This window comes from Ranitomeya variabilis, chromosome 6 (genome assembly GCF_051348905.1).
Source record: "Ranitomeya variabilis isolate aRanVar5 chromosome 6, aRanVar5.hap1, whole genome shotgun sequence".
Lineage (NCBI taxonomy): Eukaryota > Metazoa > Chordata > Amphibia > Anura > Dendrobatidae > Ranitomeya > Ranitomeya variabilis.
The window spans coordinates 267,181,410-267,208,396 of NC_135237.1; the positions used below are offsets into that span (position 1 = coordinate 267,181,410).

General features: G+C 40.1%; 1 protein-coding gene across 1 annotated transcript in view; it reads left to right on the top strand.

Moving 5' to 3' along the window:
• Window positions 1-1,989: 1,989 nt before the first annotated feature.
• ADAMTS16 (ADAM metallopeptidase with thrombospondin type 1 motif 16) overlaps window positions 1,990-26,987 on the top strand; it is a 370,445-nt gene continuing 345,447 nt past the window's right edge. The window contains exons 1-3 of the mRNA XM_077269610.1: window positions 1,990-2,298; window positions 2,400-2,496; window positions 9,481-9,797. Of these exons, the coding sequence (XP_077125725.1) occupies window positions 2,245-2,298; window positions 2,400-2,496; window positions 9,481-9,797 (468 nt within the window). The 5' untranslated portion in view covers window positions 1,990-2,244. The remainder of the gene's footprint in view (window positions 2,299-2,399; window positions 2,497-9,480; window positions 9,798-26,987) is intronic.

The window sequence follows — 26,987 nt, forward strand, 5'->3', positions numbered from 1 at the left end:
AGTGGAGTCCATTCAACGCATTCGTTAAACGGACTGCGTTAACGTAAGTGCCTAAAAAGATCGCGTAATGCTATCGCGCTAGTGCAGATGCTGTATCTGCGCTAGCGGTGACGGACCCAGAAATGCTGCAGACCATGTCCGAGGGTCCGTCACACAATGACGGCACATCGCTAGCACATGCCGATTATGGCATGCGTTGGTGATGCGCCCGATAATAGGGGTTAATGGCAGCGTTAACGGACTGCGTTAAACCGCGTTATGCTGCGGTGTAATGCAGTCCGTCTAACGGACTACCATAACACAGTTTGACCCCAGCCTTAATAAAGAGAACCTGTCACCAGAAATAATGCTATTAACCTGCAAATTTTAATCTGCAGGGTAAGGTTAAGTTCACACTGGGTGTTTTTTGCTCTGTTTTTCTCTGCAGCTAAACCTGAGTGCTTGGCAGGAAACAAGCAGCGGCAAAAATGCAATTTTTGGTGCTGGTTTTTTGTGCTTTTTTTCGTTCAATTCAGTGGGTGAAAAATGCTGAAAAAATGCTGAAAGTGATATGCTCTGTCCAGAAACACACATAAAGCACAAAACACTAAGAACAAAAGTGTGTGCATGAGATTTCTGAAATCTCATAGGCTTTGCTGGTACGGTAAATAGCAGCTGAATAATAGTATAAAAAAGCATCAAAAACACCCTGTGTGAACTTACCGTAATAGCGTTAATATGCTGCCCGATGCCTGCATGTAGCTGAATGCAGTGGGGAGAAAATTAACTTTATTCTCCCTGCCAACATTAGGTTTCAGTCATGAAGGTGGGGGTGCGGGTTCAGTCATTGCTGTATATATCATATACTGTATATATTGCATATATTATAAACGGTTGTAAACTTGATAGATACTTAGCTAGAAATCCCCCAAAACATCCCAATAGTTTAGTCAGTCTCATGATGTATATTTGCAGCGTGTTCGGCACTAAAGCTAGAAGTATTAATATTGAGCGTAGTTTTGGGGGATTCTGAAGTCAGCTTTACTTTTTGCGTTCCTGTCAATCACTTCCAAGCTAATCTATTGGCTTCCACTGCACTCACCATACAGAACTACTTTGATCTGTTTACTGTATTTCTAAAAATCTAGTTTATACAGTATTTTATATGGTTACTAAGAAATGGCCGTATTGGCCGATATTCCATTAGAACCCTGTTTAGATGGTACATTCATGTGGGCACACCATCCCTCCAACTACAACACTAAAGTGCCCTGATACTCTAATATTGTTTGTGATTATTATTACTAGATATGTAAAATGACCAAATCATCAGTCAGTACTTTACGCTTTATTAAACATTTTAATGCAAAGTGTTTATTTCTTGATATCCATCTATATATGACGGTATATGGACGCCTTGCATTGCATGCATTCATTCGGATTGTCCTGTGTATATAAGTTATGGTACAGGAAAGAAATATATCTTGGTACCGTGTTAGCCAGTAGATAGAAAAATATTTAGAATTGAGAGTCCTCAGTGGTTGATACCTTTTAATGGCTAACTGAAAAGATGGTAACAAATTGCAAGCTTTTGAGACTACACAGGTCTCTTCATAAGGCATCTTTGCCTGATGAAGAGACGTATGTAGTCTCGAAAGCTTGCAATTTGTTACCATCTTTTCAGTTAGCCATTAAAAGGTATCAACCACTGAGGACTCTCAATTCTAAATATAAGTTATGGGGCATCCAGGCTTGCAGATCAGTGATATATCAGGAATACACTATGGAAATAGTTCTTGATTGTATCCTATATACCGTGCTCTGTACCTGCAGGGGCACAAGGCAGACAATAAGGAGTTAACAATGGTAGCACTACAAAGCATGGAGCTGCACAGCCCCCTGCACTCTGCAGGTACTGATTGGTTTGGGGGCACTGTCAGTCAGCAGAAGCCGGCTGGCCACAGTGAGAGCTGCAGCACTGACACATGGGGACAGGCAGGCAGCAGTGATACAGAGGAGTGCTGGCTGCAGGCAGATCAAGGCTGGGATTTCACCCACTGCTCAGGAGCATGCTTCACTCCTCACTGGATCCTCCTAATAACTAGGACCTAGCATCTGACTATGCACAGACTATCCTAATATCAGAGCCTGGGAGCTGTTGGCACAGGTAGCTGTGTGCTTGGATGGCTTCTGCTGCTGAGCACTACCTCTGCTACTTGTAGTGAATTGATGAGGCTGCCTGGTGACTGACTGACAGCACTGGAGATGGGGATGAGAGGTGGCATATGTTCCCTGCTGCTTGCACTTGCTTTATGGAAGGTGAGTCCCAGGCATTTTCCTTACTGCTTGCCCCAGAGCCAGCTGGCTCACTGAATAATGATGCTTTGTTTTCTTTCCCATGATGGTCCTGTGACACCTAGAATGCACCTGTATATGCTGCTCCTGGGACGTCTCTGATGGACGGGAACCTTACTTCTGCGCTGCACAACTATATGCTGACATTTACAGACCATGCTGGTGAGTAGCAGCCTACCATCCATTCATTCGCATACACCTTTAATCATTTTCAGTTAGTACTCTCCAAAGCTCCAAAGTATATAACATCAATCTATTAAAAGGCTAAGAAAACATAGAGCCTTACATAGACGTATATATATATATATATATATATATATACATATACATATATATATATATATATATATATATATATATATATATATATATATATATATATCCATAGAAGCCAGGGCTAAGAAATCCAGCTTCAAAACTGCATGCAAATCAGCCAGTGTGATAGTATGCAAGTGCAAGACACGCCCCTAATGCACTTCCAGGCTACTTTGCATGTGGTTTCAAAGCTGGATTTCTGGGCACTGGCACATCGGATCACTACAGGATAGGTGTCATTTTTATGGGTTTGGTAGGACCTGTACACCCGTACCACTTGCTCCAGTAATAAACGTCTCCTGACCAGTTCCCCTTAACCATTGATACACTTTTTAAATTTAAATTATAACAATGAATATCAAAGCTTCCCATCCAAAAGCATCTTTCCATTGTTTCAGTACCATGGATGTATTCCCCATCACAAGACACATTGCAAGGACCCTTGTTCTGCCTGTAGCCCATTTCAGGAGACGTGTTTGCTATGTAGATGCATTACCCCTGGGCACCGGCTGGCCAGATCTCTAGATTTCCGCAGGCAGCTGTTATTTATACCAGTAGGTGGCCAAGATGAAAGTAAGGGAATTCTTCAGGAGAAAATACTTCGTACTTTTCTAAATATGACTTGTCAATTATTTGAGGACAGTCTGGCGTTTGCGACTTCTTGATTGACTCCTGACACTAGTTGCTCTAGTAACATTCTGGGAATTCTGCCAAGGCGACATTTATTTTAGCATAATGATGGATCTGTCTGTCATGTGTCTGCACTTCTGAAGATCTCACACAGGATTTGATTGGTTGCTGACAATATTCTGAAGAAATTGGTTTTAAGTGAAATTTCACTTTTGTCTCCTATCATGTTGGTATGTCGTGGTCTATATAATGAACACATAGTGGGAGAGGTACGTGCCATTACTAGTGACTTGTACGTTGTTGTAAAACTGTACATTTTAATGCGGGCTACTGTGCCGTATTCCTCCTATATGCAAAATACTCATCAATGAAATCCCCTAAATGAAGAAATCTGCTAAATAAATACCGTATGTTCCAGGTGCCCCTGAGTAAGTTGTATATTTTAGAAAAATTCAGTAAATATTACGGCAAATTATGTTTTTTATATTTTAAGTTTATATTTGGCATAAAACTATTTTGACACAGACAATTGATTTTAATAAATGAGAATAGCCCAAATGTACTGTGTAGTTTTATGCATAAGAAAACACTAGAGGGCGCTCACTGAACTAGAATTTGCGCCTATTCTGCTTAGTGTTGTATCTTATAAGGCTACTTTGGGCTCATCATCACTTTAGGCTTGCTAAGGATGAAATATAGACCGCAACTAGGGTCAGATCCTACAAAGAATACAAATATAATAGAATGGAAATAGATTTCCTCCATATTAAATTTGGTGTTGTATAGAAAAATAATTTTGCTCTCCATTTAATGTAAGCGAAAGAACCTATTACTCCAATTAATAGGAATAACCTAGTTAATGAGCCAGATGGTATATTTAGCTAATGTGGTGGGCTGTATGGAGTTAATAACTGATTAATTATCAGATCATGCTGATAAGCTAAATAGACAGTGTACATTATCTGATTTCTTCTAATGGCCTCTACGAACCAAAAGTTAGATTACATTTTGGGTGTTAATAATTTACCAGGTGATTCATTACAAATGTCATGTTATTTATCACATTGTTATCAGGATTCATGACCTAAAATCACTCTCTCATCTCAGGATGAAGGTTTCTGCCACTGATCTAGTTGGTATGATTCCTATTTAATAAGTAACTTTTACTTCACGGCGTCTGCACTATGTTTATCTGGTCGATGATTAGAGGTATCTGTGGAAATGTTATAGGTTTAATATGTCTGTGATCATTTTGTATAAACTATGTGCAGCAGATAGAGGTAGCAATTAAAGATGATCAGTTCTATTGGAATTTGAATTTACCTGGTTTGCCAAATTTTTCATAAAGCTGGATTTACATAAAATAAATTTGCCATGAATTACTGGTACTTAAATAGCATTAAAAAGATGCGTATAACACTCTGAGGTCTCCTAGGACTGTATCCAATCCCTTCAGTCTCTTTAGCACCAACACAGCCTTAGTAATGTCAAAGTGATCTCACTAGAGCAATGGATGGTGACCCAGTTGTAACCAACAGCCCATTTAATAACACAGAACACTGACACTTTAATTTTTTGTTTTGTTATAGAGCTGTTTAAAAATCATCTTAATCCTATGTGATCAAACACTGTTCAGTGCAGTACACCGAATCAATGGACTACTCACTACTACTCTCAGAACTCCACTGAGGGCCACATGTTCCTTGCTGGGCCATAGCATCTTCAGCTCTCCATAGTACACGTGTCGTGATATGGCAATGCTCTAGCCCATTCCATAGGGTAAATGATTAACATATGCTTGCCTGAGATGAGGAATCCTTCCTTCAGCTAAGGCCCCTTTCACACATCAGTTTTTTGCCATCAGTCACAATCCCTTGGCTCGACAGATCACAGATTGTGAAAAACTGATGCGACAGATCCGTTTTTTTAGACTGATGCGACTAGTGGATCTGGCTAATTGGATTGGAGCATGCTCAATTAAAAAAAACCTGAATCTGTCGCCGGATTCCGTCATTTCACGGATCTGGTGCCATAGGCTTCCTTTCTAGCAAACAACGGACGGCGACAGATCCGTTTCTGTCCATTTTTTTGACGTACACAAAAAACATTACTTTGTCCATTGTATCTGGCCGCTGGACAAACAATTTTCGATGGATCTGGCTGTTAATGCGATATGTATACTCCCGAACACATTTCAACTGCATGGTTTCCGTCCTTGCTCAATGCAAGTTTAAGCTCATCTAGTGTGTGCGATGTGAGAATTCACAAGTCTGCAGTCACATATATTGATTGTAGACTTTTAACTTTTCACTATCCAAAAATCACCATAAAATGGTTATGGATTTCCCTGCCTAGGATTTTGTAAAGGCCATGATAATCCCACCTGATTGGCTGCATTATAGCATGTGAAGTGATGGCTGCAAGGCACATTGTGCTGCACATGTAGTCATGTCAACCTTTTTTGACTGATTCAGTCTTCTGCATTGCAATTTGTGCAAATCAAATATCACATTGTTCAGATTTGCCAAGACCTGTGAATTTCATAACATTTTACTTGAATTTGATTTGCATCAAATCCAGACAATCCTCTCCAGTGCGTACTCCAAATTTTTAAAGAAGTTGTTCACTTAGAGGACAACTCATTCGCAAACTGACTGTTGGCCCCGTTAGAATAAAAACACCTATGCTCTTCAGTGGTGTCGGCACTTTCCCGGGGGTTAAGTGAGGTTGCTAAACACATGAACCCTGCACCCACACATCAATGGCTTCACTGTCCCCATTTTCAGACATCGAGTAATAAAGAGGAAGTGATGAGGTAGCCACAGCTCTGACTTCCTCTTGATTACTTATTTGTTTTAAGGCTGGGACTGTAAAGCCGATGCCGATTTGTGCACAAAGTTCATCTGACAGAACATCCTAATGTGAGTCTTGGGAGAGCGAGTGGCATCATCTCTCGAAAGGCGCTGGCACAGGAGGTGGTGAGTATGTGTTTTTTATTTTAATGGAAGTGTGGCAACCCAGAGTCCGGTTGCCACGGTGACATTGCCTCCCTCTAAGGGGTGATGTCATGCCTGGAGGCAAGAAGGAAGGTCCCCATGCCATGTAACACAGTGTACATGTCAATTCCTGCTCCAAGCCAGAAAGGGGAGCTTCCTCATAAATTCTGGCAGTTGCTGTACGCCCTGACAGCCGAATCTAGTGGGCAAGGGACGGAAAGTTCACTGGCTACACCAAACCCCTGAAGGCACGGTAGCAGACCAAGAGCCCGGGGCTGACAGTGAAAAGGACAGTGCCTGTGAAATAGGCTCACCCTGACTGCCATATAGGTTAGAAATCATCATACAGGAGAGGGCTGCAGCTTAGCTACAAGCAGCAGGGACCCTAAAAGAGAGCGCAGAAGGAAAGTCCTCAACCCCACCAGGCAGGGTGGATCCCCTGAAAGCCTCTAGGCAAGCTGGACTCAATCCCTAATCTGTAATTGGTACCCCAGATTGCATCTACTTTCATGTAAAAGGTAAAGAAAACTGCACCTCTCTGTGTCCTTCACTTAATCTCTGCACCTCAACGTTCACCACCATCTGAACAATCAAATATATTTGGCCTGGGGCCCCGCTCTACTCGTGGAGAGCTGAACCATCTTTTCTGCATCACCATCAGCCCCAGTTGACCTAAACCACAGCATCGGCCACCCATTGCAGAACACCACGGGTGGCATCATGACCAAACATTACATAATTATCCTTCATTTTATGACACGGCCAGGGCCATGGAAACAGATCACAGCCCCTTGACCTCCTCCATAGAACTGTCCGGTCCGATTCCGGGTACCCCATGGCCCTGGCGGGCGCGTCAGAAGCAACATTCAGATTGAGAAAGTGTTATCTTAGTAGCCAAAAATGACAAATTCTCTTAAGATAAATGGCAATTAGTTTCTAGGAACTTTATTTATTGCAATAAGTCTGCATAAAGAGCAGCTACAGTAATTTGCTAATTATCTCCATTCAACATCTACAGCATGACTGATTCGAATAAACATATCATAGCAGAGGGATCAGAAGTGGGATGTATTCTTCCTCATGAAACTTAAAGAGGTTTCCAGGTGTTCTGTTTCTTATGTAGACTTACATTATCTAAAAATAATAAAATAAGCTTTCTTAACCCTGACAACTCCATCCCTGCTATTCCACTTGTTTCATAAGGTCAAGTGTCACCTTTTACACCTTTTTACAGGTTTGTGTCAAAACTTTAAATGGTTAAAATTGCAAAGTGCTTGTAAAACAAATCAATATTGCAATTTACTTATTACAAAGCCTCTGTTCTCAACAGCTCATTTCCTTGAGTATCAACGCAATTTGTTACCTAGGCCCGGAGCACATGTCGCTTACTGGCTCTAACAAATTAAAGCTGCACTCTGTAGCATTTTAGTATACAAACATAGAATATGTGAAACTGGAATTGCATTGATGCTCTAGAAAATAAGTTATACAAAAAAAGTTGCACTCTATTGTGCTAAAGCATGTCAAATATGAAATATATGAAATATGAATAGCAATACGGCTTCTGAATATCAGGAAAAAAATTAGACGCTTTGCACATAATTTGGCCAAATCATGGCTGCCCATCTACCAACGTCAAGGTGGTCTCAAATAACTGATGGGTCCCTACATATCAATGTGAATACCTCTCTTAAGCTGATGTCTGAATTCCTGAGTGAATGTGGACACCTCTCTCAGTAAAGCCTGCTGTAATTAAAATCACCACATGGTGAAGGGCGAAGTGCTTGGTCAGTAAGCTAACATACAAAAGACTGACTGGCACATCAAAACTAGCGTGAATATGTGCATACCAGGAGCAGCTACCTCTTTTGTTATTTTTTTTATTTGTTACTAGAAAATAAGTTAGTGATGGTCAGTCTTTGATATTTGTGTACACAGGCTTTCTGACAGCACTCCACCACTCGGCCTATGGTGGTTTTAATCACCGCTCGATCCTACCTGCATATAATGGCAGCCTATAAGTCCAAGAGAGGTTGCGTATAAGGTTAGGTTGCCAACAAAGAAGGTTGCCTTGTCGATGGTTGTTGGGCACACATGACTTGGCCAATTTATATACAAAGTATCTTTACTTGACATTTTATTTTTTTTTTTTTTTCTAGAGCTGCAATGTAATTTGTTTCATGTATTCCCTGTTTGCATACTGTGGCGTTAGTGTACCCTTAACTTGTTAGTTACATATGGAAGTGGCTCTTAACTTGCACCTGTCCACACCTGATTTTCTGTTTGGAAGTGACGGTCAGTCTTTGATATTTGCTTAGTGGCTCTATGCTTTAGAGCCTGCAATGGTCGTTCTGGAGCTGGCTGGAACCAACGAGCCTCAGTTTTCCCTGTGCTTCTCCCATGCTGCAGATGCAAATCCATCTCTGCTGGCATCATCTGTGACCGCTCTGTTTGGAGCAGTGGATGCAGTCATTCTGCTAAACTGTTCATCTTCAGTAGTTCACCACTGATGGTAACCATGATACTGGGAGGCAGTATGGCGGTGAGGGCTTGAACACAGGAGAATATAATGATCCATTAATTTGGTGCATCTTTCTGCTACCATACTGCAGAGATAGAAATGTACTCGTCAAATGCTGAAGTGTACATTTCAATGAATTTGTTGGTTCAGGCTAGGTCACAACACCCCTGCTAAGCTCCATCTACTTTTCAGAAAATTGTCAGAGTTGACAAAAGAAAGCTGAAAGCCTCAAAAAAATATGCAACTGTTTTTTTGCCAATTTTCTCCCTAGACCTTGCTGTAGTCTTTATGAACAGATCTACTTTATGCAGCCCCCGTTAATGGCAGACTCATCCACTTTAACATAAAAAATTGTTGTTATACTAAGTAAGATATTGATTAAAATCATACTTTCTGAAGGCTGCATACTTTTCTGTTGAACAGATAGGATATATACTTACCAGTTTTATTTTGAAACAATTTAATACAAAAAAAATCTAACACTTGAGCGCATATTTGTTAAAGTCTCCTGTTTAATACTGTGACATAACATGGAGACGAAATAACATGTTAGACGCAATTCCTACAGGAAGCCAGATAAATTGGATAAGTTTACTCTTATCTCATAGCGATATATCCTGGACCACACATGTTAATGTTTGATAACTTGTGTTCACCTATTCTTGTACCTTTTGTTACTCACAGAATATGATATTGTTGAGGCATATGAAGTGGACAAAGATGGGAATTACATCACACATGACATCAGCCACAGTCATAGACGTAAGAGATCAGCAGATACTGGCGCTGTTCATCTCAAGATACATGGATTTGGAAATGATCTGCACATGGAATTAAACTATGTGAATGATTTAATGGCTCCAGGATTTACAGTACAAACATTTAGCGATGGAAGGACCAAGACTACTGAAGTATACTCATCCCATGACTTCTGTTTTTATCAAGGAACTCTGCGGTCCCATAAGCACTCAGCAGTAGCACTTTCAACTTGCAATGGCCTGGTAAGTGGGAAAAATATCTTATTCTTCATTGTTGCTGGTAGGTTATATGAGGATTATTAATAGATTAACTGCTAACAAAACTCAGAGCTACTGTAAGAGATTTAAAAGATCTCCCTCTGGACCCCAAACGCATACAATAAAAAGATTTGCCCTTTATATCTTTGCTCTTAGAAGTTTCTATTTTTGAGAACTGAATATATTTATTTCTAATAACAGATACCAGGGGTGCACAACCTGTTCCCCAGGGGTCACATGTGGCCCTCAAATCTTTAACTCTCTGATCTCAAATATGGATGCTCATATATATTTTCCATGCTAGGGAGTAGAAGAGTGTCACGTAGCACTAGGGTTTGTTAACTATTAATGGTGCACTGTGTGGCCATGTCTGTGATCGTGCCATCATCTAGTTAAGGAGCGGATGAAGTAAAGATGTGGCCACTCATAAATGCTGCCATAATCTTTGCAGTGTATGGGAGAAGAGAAACTTGATTGTGTCAGTGTCTCACAAACTACACTGGAGAAAGCTGGTGTTAGAGGAAGACGGTGAGTTAGGGTTTAGTTGTAAGAACTTATCTAGTTCTAGTTCATAGTAAATGTAACAATATATTCTGTGATTTGGCACACTGGGCAAAATATTTGTTTTCCCTTTATCTGTTTTTTAAGATGATCACAAGCATATATGCACTAGATGTATGCATGACGATGCATAACCTGTGGGTACAATCATGTTAAGTCAGCAGGAAAACAGCTTCCAAAAAGATATTGGATATACTATAAATCTGAGCAGCTGGCGGTAACAGCTGGAAAATCTCAACTTTGAGATCCCTGCTGTAGGCAGTGTATGAAATCTATTTGAAACATCAAGAACACAAATAGTTTACACCATTTATGATTATAACATGCATATATTTATGCCATTTATTGATTTAACAAGTATTAGGATGCCTCCAGTATGTATTCGGAATTTGCTCAATCTAATAAAACAGCTGGAAGAACTTGGCTTCATGTAATACAGCTGTGGCAAAAATTAAGAGACCACTTTAAAATTTTCAGTTTCTCAGATTTTTCTCTTTATAGGTACCATATTCTCCGGCGTATAAGACGACTTTTTAACCCCTGAAAATCATTTCAAAAGTCGGGGGTCGTCTTATACTGCACAGCGTGTGCAGGGAGCGGTCCTGGATGGTTCCCAGGGTCTGGAGGAGAGGAGACTCTCCTTCAGGCCCTGGGATCCATATTCATGTTAAAAAAAGAATAAAAATAAAAAATATAGATATACTTACCCTCCGACGGCCCCCGGCTCTCAGCGGTGTAAGCGGCGGCCTCCGTTCCCAAGGATGCATTGCGTGAAGGCCAGAAATGACGTCACGTGACCGCGACGTCATCTTAGGTCCTTCGCTCAATATATCCTTAGGAACGGAGGCCGCTGCTTGCACCGCTGAGAGCCGGGGGCCGTCGGAGGGTAAGTATATCGATATTTTTTATTTTTATTCTTTTTTTAACATGAATATGGATCCCAGGGCCTGAAGGAGAGTCTCCTCTCCTCCAGACCCTGGGAACCATCCGGACCGCACACGCCGTATAAGACGACTGGGCGTATAAGATGACCCCCGTCTTATACGGCGAGTATATCTCATACTCCATATTTTATATTGAAAAGTTCAGGGTCATCTTATACGCCCAGTTGTCTTATACACCAGAAAATACGGTATATTTTTGCGTAAAATGTACATTGTATACTGTTTTATTCTATAAACTACTGACAACTAAAAATTTTGCATTTTTTCGCAGCAAATGAAAAATATTAAAAATAAAAAAGAAACAGTGCTTTCAGACCTCAAAAATGCAATGAAAACAAGTTATTTTTCATTTAGAAACAACAATACTCATGTTTTAATTCAGGAAGAGTTCAGAAATCAATATTTGGTGGAATAACCATGATTTTTAATCACAGCTTTTGTGCGTCTTGGCATGCATCTTGATCACCTAGTCAGAAGCACATGAAGTAGAACGAGGTGTACTTTCATTGGAATTCAACTGACACAGGAATGGAATGGCTGTTAGACATGTAGACAAGGTGATTTTTAGAAAACTGTGCAGTGGTCTCTTAATTTTTGTGCAGTGGTCTCTTAAAGGGAACCTGTCACCCCCCCCCCCAGGCATTTGTAACTAAAAGAGCCATCTTGTGCAGCACTAATGCTGCTTTCTGACAAGGTGGCTCTTGTAGTTATTGTTCGTTGCACTGCAGAAATAATCGCTTTTGAATTTGGTCCCTCATACCTGTGAGATCGCCAGGGAGGCAGGTCTTTTCCCCCTCATCCAGACACAGCACAGCCATCACTCTGCGAGAAGGGCGCTGCCTCCTCAGCGTTATTCAGTTGTCCAGGCGCCTGCGCGGTCATATTCTGCCTTGGGCATGCGCAGTTCGCGCTGCCCGACAACTGACACCACTTGATGTCTTGTTTACTGTACCTGCATGCACGCGCAGGATCTCGGGCCGCTAGAGCTCCTGGTGGTGGAGTTAGGCTTAAGCTGCAGGTGAGGTACCACTCCAAAGGCAAACCCACATACTGCTGCATCTGATCCCGTGGGTCATGATTGCAGACACGGACTTGAAGTCATGGGAAGGACGGGATTCGGACACAGGTTCTGGGAGTGCAGATCCTGGAACACTTGACTGGAAGGACACTGGTATTAGTTGGGGTACCCCCAGTGTGGTTTCAGAGTTGGGTACTGCCGATGAGGTTTCAGGCTCAGTTACTTCGGCAGCCACTTCAGGTACTGCCAGAGCAGCTTCATGCTCAGGTACCACTGAACCAGCTTCAGGTTCAAGTACCACCGGAGCATCTTCAGGTTCATACCAAGAAGGTTCTACAACAGTATCAGGATGTAACAGAATAAGTTCAGGGACCTGATAACTAGCAGGGACAAACTCAAACTAACACTAGAGAGAGCATTATACAGACACCTAAATACTAGATGTCTGCCAGCTCTTGGCTGAAGGCAAATTCAGAGTGCATGTGCTGCTCCTTTAAGTATCAGAGAATGCGCTGCTGGGAGACCTACCCAACATGCACAGGACCAGGAGATAGTAGCAGGAAATTAAGACACCACCAGTGAATGTCGGTGTTCCTGCAGAAGAGGGAAAGGGAACATAAAGAGACGCTGGCTTTAGCAGCGTGGAAAACAAGGCACACACACCACTGAGCTAAAACTACTACTGGCAATAAACAGACACTGACATTCAGCTAAATGGCCAGTTAATCACCCAGAATGGGAGACTCATGGAAGAAACTCATCGCAACCCTGATGGTCACTCTCAATACTGATGGCTCAGCACGCCCCTGCCTCAGATTGGACAGCTGAGCAGCTCAGCATTACACTGATTCTATAGGGCAGCCAAGCTATTACTCACTGTGTCCAGGACACAGTGAGTGAGGGAATTGTGACAGTTGTGCTGGAAAATTGAAAAAGGACTCATCTTCATTGATCTAAATTCCCAGAACAATTAGGATGATGTAACCCTGTGACATTTATTCTACAACTAAGATTGAGAGTTCTAATTATTGAAAAGTCTAGCAAGAACTAAGCCCTCTCTTGCACATTGGACTCATTTTGTCAGTGAAAGGGTGTTTAAATCCCGCGCCAATGTCGCCGGCCGGACGCGACCAATCAGCGAAGCGTGGTTCAATCCCACTCCAATTCGTGGCTGGACTGCGTCTGTCGCTGATTGGTCGCAGGCGGCTGGCGCTACCAGTCAGCGATGCGGGATTTCTGTTACAGACAAACAGATGGAAATGGACCTTAGATGATTATATATGTATAGATTATTAGAGGTGTTTTCCAGTACTCTGACAACCCTTTCTCAATTATAATAGTCCCCCACATAGTGTAGAACAGCTTATATTCATTTCTGGTGCTGGATCAACAGGGACTTGCATGACATTGGCTGCTGGGGTCAAGCATAATGATTAACTGCCACTCTCTTCTTTTGGACAAAACAGACTTCCAGAGTAAACAAACTGCTGCTGCTCTGACTTCCTCCAGATGTCAGTTTTGTCCAACCCTTTAGTGGCTGCTGATTGGCTGCAGGGGTTCACATAACATAGCAACATTAAACAATCCCCGTGAGACCCGCTGCTGATATTGCTTTAACGGTGTCGGCACCAAAAGTAATTATAGGTAGTTTTTGCTTTATTTGGGGGAATATTATAATTGAGAAGGGGTCAACCATGTAGTGCCCTAAAAACAGTTACACATTAATAAAAGTTTGTAATCATCAAGCCATATATTGGAGGGAATAATCAATCAGGAAGTCTGTGTTTTGGATATAAGGCGCAGCCAGACGTTTGTGTGTCAACCGCTTTTTCAGGTGATTCTGTTCTATAACTTCCCTGAAAGTGCTCAGAATATGCTCAAAAGAATGCACTTTTGAGCACTGAAGGCGTTTGAACATCTTTTAATTGTTTCAGGGTTCAAAAGATACCAGGCGTCTAAAAGTGAGCAGATTCATCAGTCATCTTCCAAACGGAAGACATTCTATACCTTAACAATACAAGTCAACTAAAAATCTCAAAAATACCAGGAAGATGCTTGGCTTTTTTTTTTATCCATTTCTCAACAGAAACCCCTAGCGGTTGCCTCCAAGTTGAATGGAAAAAAAAAACATGTGCGCATTCCATTACAAAATTATTTAGCCATCTTTAAAACTTTTTTATGTGTTTTTTGAAGTTCTATGTTACAGAGTTAAATTTACTTTGAATTTTTTATAATGTTATGTATAAGTAGTTAAAATAGCTCCTTGATTTGAGGACTCGGCCAAACCATACTGTATAGCTTTTTGGCCTCTTAGGAGTATAATTTTAAATGAGTAAAGCTATTTGATCTATGAATACACAAGTTGAGCATGAGTTCACTATTAAAATGCTGAACTTTACTGTGGCAAAATTATATGGACAGGAGCTGTACCATTGAATGTGCCTTTTCAATTACAATATATGTTAAGAATTCTTTGCATTGATCTGTGTTAATCACTGTTTTTTGTGAATTTCTTGTAGGCAGCCCATGAATGAACAATGACTATTTTATTCTGCAGTATCATTGTATTCAGGAATCACATTTCTCCTTTGCTGTTCGAGCCAGTGTTTTGTCATCTCAAATGAACATAGAAAATGTGCTTTTCCTGTCCATTAACTTATCTACATTGTGTTATAAAAAGGACTAGTTTATACTATTCTGCCAATAGCCTGGCAAGTAATTAATAAAAGTTTCTAAAAATACCCATTACATTTTCTACAAAGGGTTTCGAATCTGACCTCGACCACTTAAGTGGATGAACATTCTTGGTTAACATTCTGTAGATAATTATGTTATGACCTTAATAAGTGAACCGCATTATACTAGCCATATTAACTTCAAAGAGTGTCTAAAGTTGTTAACAAATGTTTGAATTGCAGAACTGTGGTATTGTTAGTGCTATTAGCATTGATGGACTTCAAAATATATTCTTAGAAATAGCAGATTTATTCTATTTTTATAAATTACCTTAATGAACCAGCAGTTTTTTTTACTGCAATAAAATACTGCTGACATTATATGTTGTTGCCTAGAGCTTAAAAGTAAAAAAGAAATGCAAAAATAAAGCTGGACTTTAATCTAAAGGACCACCCGCATCATTTCTATAGCCATAGAGACATCTAATCCTCTTAAATCATTACCATGTACATTTTGCTAGTGTCCAATGTCCACCTGACGAGACCTTTTGATCGAAAATTGTTTACATTTTTCTTTTTTTTTTGTATATTGATGTTTTTCTCGTGTGTGTGTATATGTGTATATATGTATATGTGTGTGTACAGTCATGGAAATAAGTATTTGATCCCTTGCTGATTAAGTTTGCCCACTGACAAGGACATGAACAGTCTATAATTTTAAGAATAGGTTAATTTTAACATTGAGAGATAGAATATCAAAAATAAAATCCAGAAAATCACATATAAATTATATACATTTATTTGCATTTTTCAGTGAAAAATAAGTATTTGATCCCCTACCAACCATTAAGAGTTCTGGCTCCTACAGACCAGTTAGACACTCCTAATCAACTCATTACCTGTCTTAGGTAGTCACCTTTATAAAAGACTCCTGTCCACAGACTCAATTAATCAGTCAGACTCTAACCTCTACAACATGGGCAAGACCAAAGAGCTTTATAAAGATGTCAGGGACAAGATCATAGACCTTCACAAAGCTGTAATTGGCTACAAAACCATAAGTAAGATGCTGGGTGAGTAGGAGACAATTGTTGGTGGAAGAAATACAAAATGGCTATCAATCGACATTGATCTGGGGCACCATACAAAATTTCACCTCGTGGGGTATCCTTGATCATGAGGAAAGTGAGAGATCAGCCTAAAACTACACAGCGGGAACTTATTAATGATCTCAAGGCAGCTGGGACCACAGTCACCAAGAAAACCATTGGTAACACATTATGCCGTAAAGGTTTAAAATCCTGCAGTGCCCGCAAGGTCCCCCTGCTCAAGAAGGCACATGCACATATGCCGGCCCATCTGAAGTTTGCTAATGAACACCTGGATGATTCTGTGAGTGATTGGGAGAAGGTGCTGTGGTCAGATGAGACAAAAATTGAGGTCAACTCACCGTGTTTGGAGGAAGAGAAATGCTGCCTGTGACCCAAAGAACACCATCCTCACTGTCAAGCAGGGAGATGGAAACATTATGTTTTGCAGGTGTTTCTCTGCTAAGGGCACAGGACTACTTCACCGCATCAGTGGGAGAATGGATGGAGCCATGAACCATAAAATCCTGAGTGACAACCTCCTTCCCTCTGCCAGGACATTAAAAATGGGTCGTGGCTGGGTCTTCCAGCAAGACAATGACCCAAAACATACAGCCAAGGCAACAAAGGAGTGGCTCAAAAAGAAGCACATTAAGTTCATGGAGTGGCCTAGCCAGTCTCCAGACCTTAATCCCATAGAAATCTTATGGAGGGAACTGAAGCTCAGAGTTGCCAAGCAACAGACTCAAAATCTTAATGATTTAGAGATGATCTGCAAAAAGGAGTGGATCAAAATTCCTCCTGACATGTGCGCAAACCTCATCATCAACTACAAAAAACGTCTGACTGCTGTGCTTGCCAACAAAGGTTTTGCCACCAAGTTTTAAGTTTTGTTTGCCAGAGGGATCAAATACTTATTTTTCATTGCAAAATGCAAATAAGTTTAGATAATTTATACAATGTGATTTTTCTGGATTTTATTTTGGATATTCTAACTCTCAATGTTCAGATTAACCTACCCTTAAAATTATAGACTGTTCATGTCTTTGTCAGTGGGCAAACTTACAAAATCAGCAAGGGATCAAATACTTATTTCCCCCACTATATATACATACCAAGGGTATGGCAAGTACACAAATATAGGAGAATATATACCCTAGATTTGTGTACTTACCATAGTCTTGGTGCTAATAAATCAGGACATGTCCGCTAGCAATGTCACATAATCTAAAGAGCAATTTTTGTTTTTGGTCTCTTCTTGCACTAGTTTCTAGACATTATCCTTAGGTTAACAAGGAAAATGAAGGAAAATTAAAACTGAAACACAAAATTTAGTCTTTCTTGCATTGCTAAGTGTTTTTATGCTGTTAATGTATGTTATGTATCACTTCTAAGCCTTTTTGTGCCTGCTTTCCAAGCCTATATGGAAACCTATTGGTTCTCAATTTAAAAAAGCACTGCTAAAAAAACCTCTAAAATAACCCCAACACACAGAAAAAAAATAAAGGTTGAATTCATTGTAAACTCAATTTTTCAAGACTATATTTTTGCACTCCAGTCTTGATAATTGGGGCGCTGGAGTCATATACATAAATTAGGAATGTCTTTAAGCTGGTGTGCAACAGCGTAAAAAATGTGCACCACCTCTTGGACATAAGCCCCTTAACTTCACCTACTTTTCAGAAGGTTTGAGGAGCTAGTATTGACTGGCAAGAAAATGCCAAAAATTACAGCATGATGGAATGCCACACAAACTGCTTAATTAGGCTTTCTATGTGAAAGACACTTTTTTTTTTAGATTTTCAAGTTTCTCCATTCACATGTAGAGCCCTGATTCTTGGGATTGGTGCTGATCTCAGAAGTCATACCCCAGAAGTCAGACCTCTGTTTATCTGGACCAACACCCTATACTTTGTGGCATTCAGTTCTATACGAGGACCAGTGCTAGGTAATGTTGGGGCTAAAAGATACACTTTTATATTTTACAAATAAGCAGTGTATGTACCCTGTATCACATGTATTAGTCACAGCATTATGCAAACTATACCATATATCTATGATTATGTATATTTCTAGTTTGGAGCATATTTTCATGTTGATATGTAGAATACCACTTTGCATTGCTGGAATATGATGCAATATCCCGAATATTTTCGGTCCTTTGTTACACCCTCATGACAGAATTCTTATTTTTCTCCATGACGTATTTTAAGATTTTTAGTGTATTTTGTAAAAGCAGCTGTTGAAGTTATAGCCCAGCTACCTGCTGAGGAATGGAACATCTCTGTTCTCTAGTTGCCAAATGCATTTTAATTTGAGAATATCTGGGCTGTAAAAGCAATTTAACTATTCATTTCCTGCTTTCACTTGTTATTCTAGCCCTAGACAGTGAAATAAGTGTTGTAAAGGAGAATTTGAACCAAACCCAAAAGTTACTTAGACACTTGATGTCATCATTATTCCTTATTAAGCACACATGGCTTGTAGTGAATTATCTGTTCATTATCCTCAAATAACATCTTTGCTCCTATTGGATTGATATACAGATCTATTTGGATGAACACCTTTCTTAGCACCTAAACAATTCTTTTGTCACATCTAACATACCAATGTATTTGTGTTGTGTGAACATTTTGGGGTTCATAGTTATTCCTAATGACATTTTGATGTTATGTGTTGTCAGTCTGCCAAAGTATGTTCATTTAGATACTACTGTCCTAGTCATGTAATTTTGGAAATATGCTATTAGTAGTTATACTAGAAAAGCCTAGTCCACTCTGTCAATCACATGTTGGTTACATAGACCTGTTTATGGGGTATGGTATACCCAAAGACTGTTATCTGCATCGCCACATCATGCAAGTATTAATTGTCATGATCCAGACTAGGTTTTGAGTCCTGTTTTCCCGGTCTGGTCATGTCAAGAGTTAACCTTCCTCAGTCTTAGTCTGGGTTCAGGTTGGCTATTTATCGCCACTGCTTCCTGCAGGCAAAGTCAGTCATAGTTTTTGCCTAGGCCTGCTGTAACTGACTCCGATTGCTCTGATTTGTCCTGCTGCGTTTGCTGTCTGAACCCGTGTCTCTGTTTTCCCCTATTCCCATCTTGACTCTTTGTTTCCCTTTAGAGTGCTGACTCCTTGGTTTTGACTTGACTTGTATCCTGACCTCCTTCTGTCTTTTGTCTTCTGGCTTATCTGCTCCTGACTATTACTGATCCCCTGGCTTGTCTCTGACCATGAGTTTGCTTATTCTTTTGGTACTGCGCTACAGTCTAGGATCTGACCCGGCTTGTTTGACTATTCTGCTGCCTCTCATGGTAGCCTCACTGTTGCACTGCAGGCCAGCTCTGTTTATGTGCAGTCCTGCTTCCACTCTACTGCCATCTATTGGAGCCTGAACCTACCTCCATGGCAGCAGCATGACATTAATCTCCAGTGTAGCTTGGAATTGTTTTATTAGGCTTAATGTATTGCCTAACATTCATACTTCATAGAATATTACACATTTTAAGACGTCTTTACAAAAATACAAAACAAATATTATGATCTTATTAGAAAATTGAATAACTGATAATGGTAATATCACACAAAGAAAAATAATTAAATTATCTACACTACCTTTAGTAATATTGCATTACACAAAAAGTATTCAAGACAATATCCCTGTAAAATCCGCATCTGTAAAATAATTTGCTTGACCACCAAAAAATGTTTCAAATTACCTTACCTATAACCAATTATTGGGGTTTCATAAACCCCATTATTAGATTTCGGGAACTATATAGCACAAAGTTATAACACCACACACTTCAAGGATTATGCTTCATATAAATTTTCACAAAGAACCAGCCTAATGCTATGAAGCATGTGCAACAGATATGAAGATAGCGTGGAGTTTCCCAGACCCCATTAACAGGTTTGAGGGTTAAATTAATTTCATAAAAACTGTATGTGCATTTAGTATAGTGTGAGCATATTTATATACTCGCTTACCACAGCCTTCTATGGGATACAGTGCCATTCTCTTCTTCTCAGTGACATCACCGCTCTTCAGATTCTCTGGCTCACACAGTGTTCTATATGACCCTTTAAGTTGCTTTTACAATGTAAATCTATGGAGCGTCAGAATAAGGTTTCATAGGCTTTCATTGTAAAAAAGACTTCTGGTGACCTTTTCCCTTCAATCTATAGACTGCCCTTGTAGCTCTAAAATTCTGCCAGGTCTCTCATATCTGGTCCCTGGCAGGGACCTTACCATTAGCCAGGCTAAAGAATGAAATGAATGTGCACATGATGTATTTTAGACTTTCTGTTAAACTTTGCAAAATGAGGATCCATCAGGAAACCCCACCATCTTTTCTCTTGATATGTCTATTTTTGCACATCTTCTTAGACTTTTTACCCACATTTTGACATTGTTTTAGCCAGCAGTGTTTTTATAACTTTTTTATATAATGATAAACATAACGCACCAGCCCATTTCCTTTTAAGTGAGGGTGGGCAACACTCCAAATTTGATATAAACATACTGACTGTAAAGTTATTAAACTATACTTAGTCACGAAGTGTTTGTTAATTTAAGAAAGAACTTTATTCACATATAAACAATACACACAATTAAAATCAGTGCCTCAAAACCAGAACAGAATAACATTATAGAGGCCAGCGAAGGAAATGGCAGGTATCCAGACAAAAACAGCTACCTTTTCTGCTCTACACATGTCCGTAGATGCTCATGACAATTTCTTTAATCATTAAAGGCAGTCTTTTTCTCTTTCATAACAAATGCCCTGAGTTTTAAAGTGACAGTGCAGAGTAGTTACTACCAGACCATACCACATAAAGGTGCAAGTGCATAGCATTCCTAAATACTCATTATTCTAGTACAACAGATGTCCAGAGTGTGTGGGTAGAGAATGTGTGTGTCTGTGTGTGTGCACGGAGAATGTGTGTGTCTTTGTGTTGGCGTATAATATGTGTGCGTGTCTGTGTGTGGGTGGAGAATATAGATGTCTGTGTGTGGGCTGAGAATATGTGCATGTCTGTGTGTGTGGGTGGAGAATATGTGTGTGTCTCTGTGTGGGCGAAGAATGTGTGTGTGGGTGAAGAATATGTGTATGTGTCTCTGTGGGCGGAGAATGTGTGTGTGGGTTGAGAATGTGTGTGTTGGCGGAGAATATGTGGGTGGGCGGAGAATATGTGTGTGTGTGGGTGAAGAATATGTGCCTCTGTGTGGGCGAAGAATATGTGTGTGTGGGCAGACAATATGTGTGTCTCTGAGCAAAGAATGTGTGTGTCTCTGTATGTGGGCGGAGAATATGTGCGTGTGTCTGTGTGTGGGTGGAGAATATGTGCGTGTCTCTGTGTGTGGGTGGAGAATATGCATGTGTGTGTGGGCGGACAATATGTGCGTGTGTCTGTGTGGGCGGAGAATGTGTGTCTCTGTGTGGACGGAGAATATGTGTGTGTGTCTGTGTGTGTGTACCCATGCAACGTGCGTGCCAGGCATCATCTGATGAGACTACTACTTCCATCCGGCTACGTGTTTTGCCACATATAACAGAGACAGCATGATCCGATGATGGGAGGATAGTCCTGTGTTCAATTGTAAAAAAAAAATCAAAACATTTACATAATTACATACATATTCACATACACAATACATACTCACTGAATGCCTAATCCCCGATGTCCGTGTCTCCTGCAAACAATCAAAAATAATAAACCAACATATACTCATCTGTCCACCGTAGTCCATTTAATACTGAGTGTCCCACATCGATCACATCCGGCCTCCGGCGATACACTGACAGAAGCTGATTGCTCTCTCAGTATATCACTGAGCCGCTGTGAGAGTTCACCAGGGTTTTTTTTACGCTAAGCCATAATACGTCCCATTTGCCATTTGCAAATGGCCAAGTAGGGGCAAATAGGGGACACAGCTAGCATGTGGAAGAAGGTGATCTGATCGAGTGAGGCCAAAGTAGAACTCTTTTTGGGCTAAATGCAAAACTCTATATGTGGCAGAAAATTAACGCTGCACTTTACCCTGAAAACAGCATCCCCATTGTCAAACATGGTGATGTCAGTCAGCAACATGCTGTAGGGAGGCTTTTCTTCAGCAGGGACTTGAAAGCTGCTCAGAGTTTATGGGAAAATGGATGTAGCTAAATACAGGGCAATCCTAGTGGAAAACTTATGAGAGGCTGCAAAAGACTTGAGACTGGAGTGTACTGTATGTTCACCTTCCAGGAGGACAACGATCTTTTTGACATACTGCTAAAGTTACAATGGAATGGTTTTGATCAAGGAATATTTGTTTAAATGGCCCAATCTAGGGCTAGTTTGCAACAAAAGAATGGCAAATGTTGCAATGTCTGGATGTGCCAAAGCTAGTAGACACACGGTCCCAAAAGACTTGCAGCAGCAACAAGTTCTGCAAAGTATTGACTCAGTGGGGTTGAATACAAATGCATGTCACAATTTTTATATTTATATTTTTAAAATGTACATAGAAAACTATGCATCATTTCATATACTCTTAACAAATACTTGCTACTTTGTGTTAGTGGAGCACATAAAGTACATTTAAGTTTGTGGGTGCAATGTGGTAAGTTTCACAGGGTATGGATACTTTTTCAAAGCACTGGAAAATTATTATTTTAAATAAGCAACCTCTTTAACAAATCATTAATGCCGTTATCAAATTCTAATATATATATATATATATATATATATATATATATATATATATATATAATAAACAATGCATCCTAAATAAAATAAAAAAAATATTAAGAGGGATCATATCACTGTGATGCTTCCTTTCCAACATATCAAGTTGTCGTATATTTGCCCTGATAAATCTTCTACAACAGTGTTCACCAACTCCAGTCTTCAAGGCTCACCAACTTATCAGGATTTCCTTATTGAACAGGTGATGGAAAACATGATCTCTCGGTGAGTCTTGAGGACTGGGTTGGAAAACTGTGTTCTACCGTCAGTTGGTAAATGGTAGGAAAATGCTTTTAATGACCAAAGCAAACAAATAGGTAAAATATTGTGGTCTTATAATAGCATGCTTTACTATACTGTTAACTTAGTGCCTCTGTAACATGGACCACCATAAAAGTGACATCTGTTATAAATTATAACTATTGGTAGTCAAGTGTATGATCCATTCTTAGTATATGCATATTAATCAAGGAAGCCCCTCTTTTTTTGTGAACACGCCCCAATAGGGCAATTTTTAAGGGGGGGTCATCTCAATCAGACAACCATTTAACCATACTTTACCAGACGTTCATATGAACAAAATATCAATATTATAACAATGCCTATTTTGGTTACCATTTTGGAGGTTTTTAGTGGCAATGGAAGTCTTTTATCCATTACCAAGTTTACAAAAACTTCAGCTGAAAGTTAGCTCAGAAAGCGCCTTTGTTAGAAATCGGAGTATTGTGAAAGATGAATACCTTGAAGGTTTGCTGTTTTCCAGGCAAATTGCCACAAATAAAACAATATATTAAATTCTAGTTACACAATCAACATCTTTAGACAAATTTAATTAGAAAAGGTAATATCAAAGTACGAAAATGTGGTTTATTAAAGGAGTTGCCTTAGATTAGAAAAACATGACTACAAACTCTCTTTAACATTGTTACCCCAAAGAATAGGTCAATGGAGCTGTGTTCCCATACCAGGTAGAACACATAGTCAAAGGTGATGATTTTTCTGAAACAAAGTAGCCATGTTTTTTTTTAATACTGGAGGACTCCTTTAAAGAGGGGACCAGTCACCAAGTGAAAAATATAGTATAATAAATTGAAACTATTATACTTTTATATAATAAAGTAAAAGTCTATATAATCATAACCACTGAGTTAAAAACATCTTTCCAATCACACCTTGAATGAACCAAGTCATTTTCTGTCTATACCAGCTTTAGATGTTTGTTTCATGTGCCAAATGTGATAAAATATATTACTTTTCACAACATAGTTTATCTAATTGAAATTTGACTGAACCAATATAATTGCAGTCAAGTGACTCCTATTAGATTCCATCTGTGCTCATGTTCCTGCTTCAGTTTTTTGTTACTTTTAATTAGAGAACACAGGAACTTTATATAATCCCAAATCGTAAGACCTTTGTTGAACAATAGTAATTGAAGCTTTATGTAGATTCCGGTAAAAGACACAACAAAAGAATAAACTGAGTTCAACTCCACTCACAGGATAAAATAATTAGCTGTGTCTGGCCAGTCTGACCTATTAATAGGAAGATACTAAATAAACCCCAATTGCAGTCTAATAATAATACCTCTAATTATACAAAAACATAATTTGTAGTCATCTACAAAAATCACAAATACGAAAAGGATTTTAAAACATTATCCATTAAAAGGTGAATGGATAGTGTGGATAATAGTTTGCAAAACACTGTGAAAATATCACTACAAACAAATCAATACAGAGTAGTCTGCCACATGGATGGCATAAATATAAAGGCCAAGCACCAGAGTTACTTCATGCTGCATAGAAAAATATAATAAACATGTTTTAATATAAATTACATAATCCAGTTTCATTAATCTATACAGAAAACCCACTGAACCTTGAACTCCTAAAATAAAACATATACCAACCATGAGCTATATTTTCCAAACACCACACTGTCCAGTAATCTGACGTGTGTTTCGAGTGCCACTTTGTCAGGAGGCGCTGGAACCATGCTAGATGCTGGTTTAAATAGTGCTCACTGACCTGTTATCAAATCCTGTCCTGATAAAGTATGTGGCGCATGTATAGGGGAGGCATTTCCCATCCCCCTGCGACACCAGTGTAGGGAAAGAGACATACCCCAGACATCCTGACAATGCGGTCATGTATGTATGCACCATATTATGTGTAAGCAAACATGCTATTAATTGACAGGAACTGGGATAACCCAATCATGTCTTTTTTGTGCCATATTGCATATGAACAAACTTACTGTCAATTGATGAGGACAGACTGAGAAAAGAGAGTAAGAATTATTACAAATATGAATTAACTAGCTGAAGAGCCCGGCGTTGCCTGGGCATAGTAACTAACTGTGGTTAGTTATGACAAATTATGATGATCCATCATCCCATAGTCCAGTGACCATATACCCTTCATACATATCCTCCATCCCATAGTCCAGTGCCCATATACCCATCATACATATCCTCAATTCCATAGTCCCATGTCCACATACTCATCCTACATATCCTCCATCCCATAGTCCTGTGCCCATATACCCATCATAAATATCCTCCATTCCATAGTCCCATGCCCATATACCCATCACACATATCCTCCATCCCATAGTCCAGTGCCCATATACTCATCATAAATATCCCCCATCCTATAGTCCCGTGTTATGATCCGGTGGTAGGATCACCAAACTGACCTGATAGGTAAACCTGAATAGTAGGACTAGCTCCGGGAATGTGGGAACTATACCGACCGCAATCCTGAACCTATCCACACACACTAAAGGCAGCCGTGGAGCGTTACCTAAAAACCTAGACGCCTCTTCACAGCCTAAGAAACTGGCTACCCCTAGAGAGAAAGCAAAGCCTCACTTGCCTCAGAGAAATAACCCCAAAGTTTAGACAGCCCCCCACAAATAATAACGGTGAGTTAAGGGGAAAATACAAACGTAGGAATGAAAAACAGGTTTAAGCAAATGAGGCCCGCTAACACTAAATAGACAGAAGAAAGCAAGGGATCTGTGCGGTCGGTACAAAAACTATCAAAAACTATCCACGCAGAAAGTACAAGAACCCTCACACCGACTCACGATGTGAGGGGCGCACTCTGCACCCCAGAGCTTACCAGCAAGCGAAAAATCACATATAAGGAAGCTGGACTGAACACATCATATACTGAGAAACATATTCAAGGAAACAATGAACAAAAAGAACTAGCAAGACTTAGCTTCTCAGAAAGAGACAGGTCACCAGAGAGATCCAGGAGAGGTCAGAACCAGTACTGAATACAACGACGGCAGGCAACAAGTAAAGGTCCAGGTGGAGTTAAATAGGAACCAGCATAGCAGGAAATGAGGCAGCTGAGCCCAGCTCCAGACCCGCAGTGTCGCTAAAGGCCACCAGAGAGAGCCCAGACGGAATTCACAACAGTCCCGTGCCCATATACCCATAATACATATCCTTCATCCCATAGTTCCATGCTCATATACCCATCATGCATATCCTCCATCCCATAGTCCAGTGCCCATATACCCATCACATATCCTCCATCCCATAGTCCAGTGTCCATACACCCATCATGCATCCTCCATCCCATAGTCCAGTGCCCATATACCCATCATACATATCCTCCATCCCATAGTCCAGTGCCCATACACCCATCACACATCCTCCATCCCATAGTCCAGTGCCGATATACCCATCATACATATCCTCATCCCATAGTCCAGTGCCCATATACCCATGATGCATCCTCCATCCCATAGTCCAGTGCCCATATACCCATCATACATATCCTCCATCCCATAGTCCAGTGCCCATATACCCATCACACATCCTCCATCCCATAGTCCAGTGCCCATATACCCATCATACATATCCTCCATCCCATAGTCCAGTGCCCATATACCCATCACACATCGTCCATCCCATAGTCCAGTGCCCATATACCCATGACACATATCTTCCATCCCATAGTCTAGTTCCCATATACCTATTGCAAATCCTCCATCCCATAGTCCAGTACCCATATACCCATCATGCACATCCTCTATCCCATAGTCTCGTGCCCATATACCCATCATGCATATCCTCCATCCCATAGTCCACTGCCCATATACCCATCACACATACTCCATCCCATAGTCCAGTGC